The following is an 11,239-nucleotide window of genomic DNA, read 5'->3' on the forward strand; positions in this document are numbered from 1 at the left end:
AAGCAAACACATCTAGAAAATTATAATTTATTGTAATTACGATAGGATGTAGTTACTACCTTAGTAATTACTCTTTCATCTAATTATTCTATTGTGGTCAAGCACAATGTAATTATTTGTAATTACTTACACAATTACTTTAATTCTCACTCTCCACTAAGAATTAAATAGTGTAATTGGGATGTTGTTTGTAATTACTTGCATAATTACTCTAATTCTCACTCTCCGGTAAGAATTGAATAGTGTAACTGGGGTACACTAGGATGCTCCAATTACACCAAATATGTCATACGTGTGTAATTACAGACAAGTCATAATAACTTATTTGACCCTTCAATTTTACAAAAAATAAGGTCATTTCAGCCTTCAACTTAATATTTTACTTATTTTAAACCTTGAACTTGTACTATTATCAAATCACCCCAAAATTGATGAAAAATTTAACATCTATTAACTTTGTTGACGTGGCATCCACATGGCAACCCACGTGTATGCAACGTTAGCAATTAATTAACTTTTAAAAAATTAAAAAATATTTTATACTTTTTAAATAATTTTTATTTTTAAAAAATTAATTAATTACTGATGTGACATTCACGTGGTAGTCAATATGTATGCCATATTGGCAAAGTTAGTTAACATTTTCCTCTATTTTAAAGTGATTTAACAAATAATATAAGTTTAATAGATAAAAAGAGTGAAACAATGAACGACTAATTTTTTTTTATAAAGTTAAAAAGCCAAATAAATTATTATACTTATAAACACTTGCATTTTTCAATAATTAAGTGAAGGGAATGAACTTACTTAAAATCGAATCAAAACTTTTATACCACTTTTATCAAAAGGTTGTTGAAAAAAACATTTATATTTAAATCCAATTATTTTCAACTTGGATAATGAATGAACTACCGAAAGAATTAATTTTATTTTACTTTATATATAATTAGAAGAGACAAAAGCTTCTAATCATGGAATATTCTATTTTTATAGAACTGTAACCAGAAAAAACAATTAATTATTAATTGTAAAAAAAATATATCTAGAGGAGATACTTAAAATTATTTATAGTCCCTCTCCAACCTTTAAATTAGAGAATAATACGCTTCAACGCATTCGAATCCACATTCTCCTAGACTGGTAACAATGTTGATATCAACTAAACTAAGACTCAGTCGACAAATATTATGTATCTTTTAATTGCAAAAAGAAGTTTGTAAAAGTAAAAAGGAATTTTAAAAAATAAAAAATTGAGAAGGATTTTTAATTAAAATAATTATATATTATTCACTTTACTCACAAATTGATACTTAATTTATACAATTTTTTTATTTTATTTTGATATTTAATTTTTTTGTCACAAATAGTATTTAACTATTTTTTTTTCTAAGTTAATATCTTTGTTACTCAAACTCTTAAATCTATTTAAAAGAAAAAGGCTTAACCCATAAATTGCTACCTAATTATGCATTTTTCTCATTTTGACTCTAAACAAATTTTTTTATCATAAGTGGTACCTAAACTATCGTTCAGTTACTCATATTACACAAAAGTGTTATATTCGTTAAAAAGAATCCAGTCAATAATAATCTGCCACATCTAGACCTGATTATGGGCTGAGTTGGGTTGAAGAATGTTATAGGCTCATTTTTTAGGTTGGGGTCCAACTCGACCCTTAAAAATGGGCCTAAAATTCTACTCAATCCCAGCCTAGATTAAAAATGCTAAACCCAAGTCATACTCGGCCTGCCTGCATTAATTTTTTTAGAATTTTTATATAAAAAGAAATTTAAAAATATAATACATCAAATACACTAAAACATTAAAATAAATGTTTCCCAACAAATTAAAAATACATTAAAAAAGTGTTTATATTTAAATAGCACTAAGATAGTTGCAACTTAACAAGTAAATGTCTCTAAAATAGTAGCAAAATTAACAACAAAACAAAAATTATACAATATCCAAATAATAACAAAATAGTAGCAATATAATAGTGAAATGGTAGCAAAACAACAACCTAACAACAATAAAACAACAACATAACAGGAACAAAACAACAAGGAAAAAAGTTTAGGCTTATTCGGGTTGAGTTGAGCTCAGGCCAAAAAATCTTACTCGAGACTCGACCTATTTAGAAAATGGGTCTTATTTTTTAGTCCAAACTCATTTTTTAGGCTTATATTTTTACTCAAACCCTCTCACTTTTCAGACAAGCCTTTGGGCCTAGATGGATAGTCCAACCCATGATCAAGTCTAGTCACTTCATTAAATTTTTAAAAATATTTTTAATTCTTTTATTTTCTTACATTCTCTCTCTCTCTTTATTTTTTCTATTTCCTTTTTATTTTCTTTCTTCTTTTATAATGTATGATAATATCAGTGATGGCTCGAAATTCGTCCTCCTGAGATTAATATGCTAGCGATTAATTTTGTTTTTGAACTTCATTAATGTTTTCTTGCTTGACCTGACGAGATCAAAAAGTTATTTTATCGATCAAAACTAGTATTTTTAGAACCAAACCGAAATGGCTAGTCAAACTGATTGGACAAAAAATCAATTGGGGTATCGGTCCGGAGATATATTGAACTAATTGTTCTGTAAACCGATATAGGTTGGTTAAACCAAGATAGAAACAATTAAATTGGTTTTCTCTATTATTTAAATATTTTTTATTTTTAATAATTTATTTGATCGAACCAGAATAACTAATTAAATTGAGAACTGATGACTTGATTGATTCAAGTCATCTCCTGATTTCAAAGAAATAGAAAAATAAAAGCAATAATATATATAAGAGAAATAATACTTATTTTTGTCTTTTTTGACACATGCCAAATTTTAATTGGTTATCTTTTTTTTTTTAAAGTGATTTAATGATTTAACTAAGGTTGAACTAACAGATGTACCATCTTGGGAAAAAAATAGTTTCGGTACCACTTGTAACCAAAAAATATTTAGGTACCAAAATGAGAAAAATACATGGTTTAGATACTAATTTATGAGTTAAGCTTCTTTTTTAAATAAACTTAATAGAACTAATGGAGATACCAACTTGGTAAAAAAGAATTTAAGTATTACTTATAACAAAAAAAAAAAGTTTAGGTATGGATATGGAAAAAATATTATAGTTTAGGTGGTTTAGCATATATTATTATTTTAGGGTAAACTACACCCATGGTCACTTTTGTTTACCTTAGGTTACGTTTTAGTCACTTATGTTTGAAATGTTATGTTTTAGTCATTTACGTTATCATGTTGTAACATTTTAGTCACTGAGCCATTAATCGTCGTTAATGGTGTAATAGTAAGTTAACGTGGCATGTTAAATAATCATTTCAAACAAAATTTTAGGTTAAATTATACAATTGATCCCCATATTTTTTTCGTTTTAAGTAATTTAATTTTTTTCTTTTATGTTCTTTAAACTTTCCTCTTTTTTCCATTCTCTTTTGTTTCTCCCTCTGTTTTCATATCTTTCCCATTTCTTTTAACATATTAGGAAGTCGAATTGGCAGTGAAAAAAGAAGTAGGAAGTCGACTGCCATCATTTGCCTATAACCAAAACCCTATAACCCATACCATGCTTATTTCTTCACTACCAATTCGACTTCCTGGTATGTTAAAAGAAATAAAGAAGGTAGGAAAATAGAGGGAGAAGCAGAAGAGAATGGAAAAGAAAGAAAGAAAGTTAAAAGAATATAAAAGAATTAAATTGCTCAAAACGAAAAATTATGGGGACCAATTGTATAATTTAACCTAAAGTTTTTGTTTGAAATGATAATTTAACGTGCTACGTTAGCTTATCATTACACCATTAACGACAATTAACGGCTCAGTGACTAAAATGTTACAACACAATAACGTAAATGACTAAAACGTAACATTTCAAACATAAGTGACTGAAATGTAACCTAAGGTAAACAAAAGTGACTATGGGTGTAGTTTACCCATTATTTTAATATGTTTTATTACTTTCATTTCTTATATTTCCAACTTAGTAATTCATGTTTCACTTACTAAAAATATTAAGTTTAAGAAATTAAAAAAAGAAAGGTTTAATATAGTATTTGGTACCTAAATTTGACACTTTTTTCTAATTTAGTATTTAAACTTTTTTTTGGCTCAATTTGATACTTGAATTTGACACTTTTTTCCTAATTTGACACTTAAAAATTTTTTGGGGTCCAATTTGGTACCTAAACTTCGTATTTTTTTTCTTAATTTGGTACTTAATCTTTTTTTAGGTTCAATTTGATACCTAAATTTGTTAAATGTTATACAAATGACGTAAAACACTAACGATGTTAATTTTTTTTTGTTATGCTATAAAAATATTGTTAGTATTAGAGGAAATTCATGTTTAAAAAAAATAGGAATTGAGATATGCTTAACGAATTAATATTAAATAAGGAAAAAAGAATTTTAAAACCCCAAATTAAAAGAAATCCATTACTTTCAATTAATAAAATAAATAAATAAATAAAAATAAAAGTAATTGAACATATAAAACACAAAAAAATATCATATCATTTGTCACATTTCGGTCATACATTGATTATTTATTCTATTTGTAAAACGTTTGGCAAGTACCAAATCAAAAAAAAAAGGTACCAAATTAGGAAAAAGAGTCAAGTTCGGGTACCAAATTGGACCTCCCAAAAAGTTTAAGTACCAACTTAAGAAAAAGTGTCAAGTTTAGGTATCAAATTAGGAAAAAAGTGTCAAGTTTGGGTACCAAATTGGACCAAAAAAAGATTAGGTACCAAATTAGAAAAAAGTGCCAAGTTTAGGTACCAAATATTATATTAAGCCAAAAGAAATAATTTATTCTTATTTCTTCCAATTATTTCAAACTATACCTTACTGGCCATAATAAATACAAATATGCGAATATCCAAATCGTTTTCAGTTTCAACCCATAATTCAAAACCCGGTTCATAAAAACCAAAACGGGTCAATATAAAATCCCAAAATCCACCAAAAAGGGGGTCACTCAATTCCAAAGAGGCAGGCGGAGAAACGGTTTATTTTCGGGTCACCACTCACCATCCCCCCTTGAGAGATCCCGGCCGGCGGGACCTCTCTTTCTACCTTTCCATCTCCATTTTCCGATAAACTTTAGTAACCAAAGAAAAAAGAATTTACGATAAATATTTGAAGCTTCTATTAGAATCTTCTGGATCTTTCTCTAAGAAATAGTTAGGGTTAGGGTTTTAGTTCTTTTTTTCTTCTTTTTGTTTTTCTTTTTTGAAACTAGAAAGAGCTATGTCTGGTTTACATCGGTCTTCGAGTACGCCATTAAAGAACGGTCTTCCTCCTCAAGAGCTTCTTGACGATCTTTGCAGGTTTCAACTTTTTCTTTTTCTTTTGTTGCCCGATAATTTGATGTTTGAGTTCTAGTGTTTTTCTGACTAGTTATTGGGTTTTTTTAAAATGCTTTTTATAGAATAAATTGTTAAGTTAGGTTTATTAGCTCATGTTCCTTGTTTGGAAATATCTGTTTTGTAGGTTATTATGAAAGTTAAACTTAGTTTCATATTGCATATTTTGGTATAGGGAATTCTTAATTGCATTGCTTTAGAACTTGGTAGAAAAATAATTTGATTTGGAAGCTTGATCCTTTGTATAAATTGAAGAAGCTGGTGTTTAGACCCTCAATGTTCAGATCCTTGTTCAATATTGTTAGGCCATGTATTTTTAGTTGGATAATATATATATTTGCTGTTGATAGATTGATAATGATGTATTTTGAAGATTGTTAGTGAGTGGGACTAATAATGTGGTGTGCAGATAACTGTGTAGATTAAAACTTAGTGGGACTGTGGAGTTGTTAGTTTGTAATGCTACCAGCCTGCTTGATGAGCATGGAGTTATGGAAGTTTGATCTGTAATTTCAACGATTTGTTTAATCGAAACAAATTGTGATCCTGATCCTGCAGATATTTCTATCCTAGCAAATGATGATGTTATTGCCTCATTTCTTAACAAATTTGTAGTTGCAAATTGTGAGGGTCATTCTAGCTATACTGGAAATCCTTGATTAATAACAAGATAAATAAGTTATTTACTGGAACCACATATATTATTGAATCGGTTACTGTATCCTGAATCTCACAAAAGAGGAAAAAGACTGAATATTGTGCGATCTGTTCAATTGGTATAAAATATATTGACTTTGAGAGAAAAGATTGAATTCAAATACCTTCTTTTATTTATTTATTAAAGTTTTATTTTTGTCAGAGGGAAATATAGATGGTATATCCTGTTCCGTGAATGCACTAAATGGGTTAAATGATATCTCTGGTTTTGTAGTAGCTGTTTGTGAGACTTAGTAATTCATAAGTATAAGGCTTAAGCTTAAGAGTCTTTAGATCCTTGCCATTTTTCTTTTTATTCCCCCCTCTTGATTTTATCTAAAGCTTACTGCTAATAATTTTTGTGCAGTCGGTTTGTTTTAAATGTTCCAAAAGAGGACCAGCAGTCATTTGAGAGAATTCTCTTCCTTGTGGAGTATGCACATTGGTTCTATGAGGACAACACAGTGGAAAAAAATCCATCATTGAAGTCATTGAACCTAAAGGAGTTCACCTCTTTATGTATCCTATATTTGATGCATCTTTTACTGTTATGTGATATGTTGTTATCAGGAAGGGTCCACCACTTAAAAGCATGGGTTCTATATAATGATTTTGTGAGCTCTACACACTTTAATATTGTGATTGGCTAATTTCATTGAAGTTATTATAGGTGATATACTCCCCTAGTTTATGTTATGATTGCAGAAGTTTGAACTTCTATTTCATAGAATCTGTACTATTAGAAAAAGGAAAAATAATATTTTTTAACAGGGAGTTGGAGCTTGAGCTTGTTATATCTTCTCTCTTTGAAGATGGTGGCCCAGATTCCATCCTTTTTTCCTCGATGCAATTGGATGCAAGAGTTTATACTATTAAGTGTAGTATTAGTCTAGATTCTTTTTGAGTTAACATTTTATTTTCCTGTTGGAAGATTATCTTTATGGCATTTTCTGATTTCTTTTTGTTATTCCATACTGAGTATGGTCTGTGTTTTTGTCTCTGTTATCAATATTCTCTATTTCCTTTACTGGTTCCAGTGTTTAACAGCTGCGATGTTTTAAGGCCTTATGTTGCTCATATAGATGATATATTTAAGGATTTCACTGATTACAAGGTTCGAGTTCCTGTAACTGGGGCAATTATTTTGGATGAAACATATGAACGGGTGAGTCTCTTCCTTTTGCTAGATAAAAAACAAGAAGTCCTTTGACCTTTGTGTTCCCTTTTTTTTTTTTTTTGAGTAATTCACTTTTTGCCCAAGTTGACTTCATTGCACTTCTATGCTCAACTCTAATACACTTCTGGCATAGGCATTCATGTGTTTGTGCTTAAGAGCAGAAGTTTTTCTGTTATCTTTTTTCTTTTGGAATCACTTCTTCACTCTCTTGATATATTCATCGGAGATTTTGTGTTAGTGCAACTGTATTTCTTGGGTTTTTCATTCAAATGTTGTTTTCTAATTGATGGAACTCAATGAAAGCTATTTTTTGCAATTAAATTCATGTTGTATAACATTTTCTAGGATTATCGTATATGTTGATGTTAATTACTGAACTTTCATTCTATGATGTCTTTGTGTTTGTTGCTGCAATTAATAGTGCATCCTAGTGAAGGGGTGGAAAGGGACAAGCTGGAGTTTCCCACGTGGGAAAAAGAACAAAGACGAGGAGGACCATGCATGTGCCATTCGAGAAGTAAGCTTATTTATAATGGATTAGGTTTTAGTATTGTTGGCTATTTTTTGAAGAGCTGGAAACTGATTCCTAAAGAATCAGATTGGAAGTGTATTTCCTTTGACTGATAGTTTAACCTCTTGCAACAAGATGAATCTATTCTCGTGGTTTGAGATCTTCAGATGGTTGTAATTAGACTCTACTAGGTGGAGATGGCTACAGAGTCAATGGTTGTTTCAGAATGATCTTGGGCTTTAGTTGTAACTGACATAGATGAGGAAAAAATGTGGAATCTACATTACTTTATTAACTAACTTACCATATTGGTTCTTTTACCTCTCAAAAATAAAAGCTTGAGTAGGGTTGCCAGTCTCTATTAAATTTGTCATTTAACTTCATTAGTGGTAGGCAGCCATTGTATGAATAAATCATTACTTGTAATTTATTCACTTCGTATTTCCCTTCTTGTTTGGAGAAATAATAGAGCTGATATTGTGGCACCAAAAGGGATGCATCTGGTTTTTGATGATAAGGGAATCCAAATAACTACTGATTACTCTTTGAAATCTTTGTTTCCCGTTTTCTCTTTTTTCTTTATTCTTCTGTGATTGTTGATGTGCATCCAATGAAAATGCAGGTCTTAGAAGAAACAGGCTTCGATGTTTCAGCTCTCCTAAACAAAGATGAATACATTGAAGTAATATTTGGCCAGCAGAGAGTGCGGCTCTATATAATTGCTGGTGTAAAGGATGATACTCCCTTTGCCCCACTTACGAAAAAGGAGATCAGTGTATGTGTTTCTTTTGTTGATAAGTGTTATTACTTGTTCTTAAATAAGATTTGGAAGGTTACAAAAGATTTAATGGCCTGATAGAATTCCAGTTTTAAGCAACCCTTGTACATGCAGTTGACTTCTCCTTGCAACATCAGAGCATTTATCCAATTAACTTGTGTTCAAAATGCTCAGTCCTCAAGCAATTTCACATTTGGGCTTTTTTAGTGGTTAATGCCTGTCCACTATAGATGTTAGGCATTTGCCTTACCTGTCATTACTTGGTATTTTGCCGCCTTATGGAAATGATGAAAATTAAGAGAGTCCTTTAAACAACTGTCTTTACCAAGGGATGGAGAGGATATCTGAGACATCGTATCTCTTAGAAAGTAATGATGTTGACAGCCTGCCTGTTATTATCTGGTTGCAGGAAATTGCATGGCACCGGATTGATGATCTTCAGCCTGCAACTAATGAAGTAATATCTCGTGGGATCACTGGCCTAAAGCTTTATATGGTGGCCCCCTTCTTAGCGTCAGTATTTTTTTCTTAAACTAGATTGTGATTAATTCACATGCATTTCAATTGTTGAGTAAATTGCTCATATATGATGTCTGTATGCAGATCTCTGAAATCATGGATTTCAAAGCATCCGTCCCCACTACCTCCTAGACCAGATTTGCCTCTAAAAGGTTTTTCCCTTCCCTTTATTTTAGAAAGTGATTAGTATTAGGCTTTTGTTTACCTTATCAAGGGAAGACTAGAAAAGGGGATGAAAAGGAGTAGTCGTGTGAATGAAGGAGTTAGGATTTTGTGAACCTTAAGTGACAAGGGCAGTTGAGGAAAGTAAAATAATCAAATCTACTCTTTTCATCTCCAACAGTTCTTTTGTTAGTAGAGGGATTATAGGTGAAGAGGTGAAATTTAGATAAGATCATATAACTGCTCAGAATTCAGCCTGTGACCTGTTGGTTGGTTTGGGAAGAAGAATGATACTATAGCTCATAATTGAATCACATAAAAGTGTTTGTAAATATAAATGTCATTTTGTTTAAGATGTTTGAGCTAACCAATTTAAAACACTAATTGGAGCTTTATATGAGCATTGCATGGTTTGCTTTATAAGTACTTATCTTTGTCATTAATTAAACTCAACCACTGTGATTTTGCATTCTGGCCTTACCTTAATCTACTGATGACTCCGTATATTTTCAAAAGCATATCGCTTGTAATTTTGATTGGTTGGTTGTAGTGTAATTACTCTTAAGGTTATACGTTCTCTAAAGACTTCGGGTACCTTGGAGATGTTTTAGTGTGTGTTTTCTGACGAGTTTTTCAAATTGGCAAGGGGTTTCTATTTGGAAAGCAAAGAACAGTTCCATAGGAAGTAACTCAATGATTGTAGAGAGCCAATCGAATAAGCTTCAATCCGATGCTAAGCCGCCTGATACTGGTCCTGGAAAGAGCTTCAGAAACTTTAGATTTGATACGGCAGCAATATTAAGAGCATTGGAGGGTAGCTTTTCTACCTGAAGATCAGAACAAGTTCTTACTGTGACGTCCTTTATGTTGGTATAGGTGGGACTTTTGGTTGCTAGAACTTGTTCACCTGTAAAACCAAACAGCATCTTCGCCCCAATCGGTTGTATATTCTTGTGGTCATGTCCGGGTTTGTTTGACATGTAAATTCTGTATAGAAAAAAGAACCTTTGGTGGCAATGTATGCTGTGGTCTTGTTCATTGTTATATGTAAGTCAAAAACTGGTGATTGGTGAAATATTAAAATACTATAGTCCCCTTTGTACGGCTAACAGCTCCATCGCTAAAAGCTGCTGCTCACTTGGTTGATTTCATGTTATCAAAATGGTGTGTTTGCCCTTCTTAGTAGCATTTCGATTAAGATCCCTGTTTCTTTAATGTAATTGATTCATTGACTTGGTTGATTTAGTGCTTAATTGCCTATCTTATCTGATTTGTATCGGATGTGTATATGTGCTAATATATGAATACGTTATAATATATATTTTTTAAACTCTAAAAATGAAGTCTTCTTATGGTCATTAGGATATGTTCTATACATGGGTGATGGAGATGAATACTTGAGAAAATGAAGAATCCAAGGTAATGTTGTTTGAACCCGGCTAGTTAGGTACTAATTTGGAGAGGGATTTTGAATCTATATGGATTGATTGAAATGGGTTTTTTTAAAAACTTTTTGAATCTTTTAATCAAATCAGTCGAATTTGTGAGCGATTCGACCACCATTGATCTGGATTAAGAAATATTGAATCCATGAGCTGATAGATCTAGTGAATATTGGGTGAGATGGTGCACGAATTAGGTGGCTTAGTAGGCCCTTTTATAAAGAAGTCGGGTTTTAGACAAGAATTTTTTTTTGTTTCCGATTGGCTTGCCTTGATTTGAATTCTAATTAAATAAAACAATTATTTTAATATATAAATTCATTAAATGGTTTGGAATGGATCTCGGCTACACAAAAACATTGTAGTTAAGAAATGAAACGTGACTAAAGAAATTGAAGATAAGACGTAAAAGAATATATTAATAGATCAATTTATATAAACGTAAAACACATTATAATCAAAGTTATGACATTAACATAAAATAAATTCATTTTGAAATGCTTTATTGGTCTACCACAGATAAAAGGCCTCTACTTTGTGGGGGTTTTTTTACCTATATGTTATAAAAA

General features: G+C 30.9%; 1 protein-coding gene across 1 annotated transcript; it reads left to right on the plus strand.

Annotated features, from left to right (window-relative positions):
• Nucleotides 1-4,911: 4,911 nt before the first annotated feature.
• On the plus strand, nucleotides 4,912-10,416 carry LOC107915844 (mRNA-decapping enzyme subunit 2). The gene is made up of 8 exons (XM_016845045.2): nucleotides 4,912-5,349; nucleotides 6,449-6,600; nucleotides 7,119-7,246; nucleotides 7,680-7,775; nucleotides 8,392-8,544; nucleotides 8,957-9,060; nucleotides 9,151-9,218; nucleotides 9,875-10,416. The coding sequence occupies exons 1-8, from the start codon at nucleotides 5,270-5,272 to the stop codon at nucleotides 10,057-10,059; spliced, it is 966 nt and encodes a 321-aa protein (XP_016700534.1). The 5' UTR covers nucleotides 4,912-5,269; the 3' UTR covers nucleotides 10,060-10,416.
• Nucleotides 10,417-11,239: the final 823 nt, after the last annotated feature.

Source organism: Gossypium hirsutum, chromosome D10 (assembly GCF_007990345.1).
Source record: "Gossypium hirsutum isolate 1008001.06 chromosome D10, Gossypium_hirsutum_v2.1, whole genome shotgun sequence".
Lineage (NCBI taxonomy): Eukaryota > Viridiplantae > Streptophyta > Magnoliopsida > Malvales > Malvaceae > Gossypium > Gossypium hirsutum.

Bases quoted from the DNA above. Each gene is read 5' to 3' on its own strand.
- LOC107915844 (XM_016845045.2), top strand. From the start codon at position 5,270: ATGTCTGGTTTACATCGGTCTTCGAGTACGCCATTAAAGAACGGTCTT. The intron at 5,350-6,448 runs GTTTCAACTTTT...ATTTTTGTGCAG, and splicing joins CTTCTTGACGATCTTTGCAG to TCGGTTTGTTTTAAATGTTC. The intron at 7,776-8,391 runs GTAAGCTTATTT...ATGAAAATGCAG, and splicing joins ATGCATGTGCCATTCGAGAA to GTCTTAGAAGAAACAGGCTT.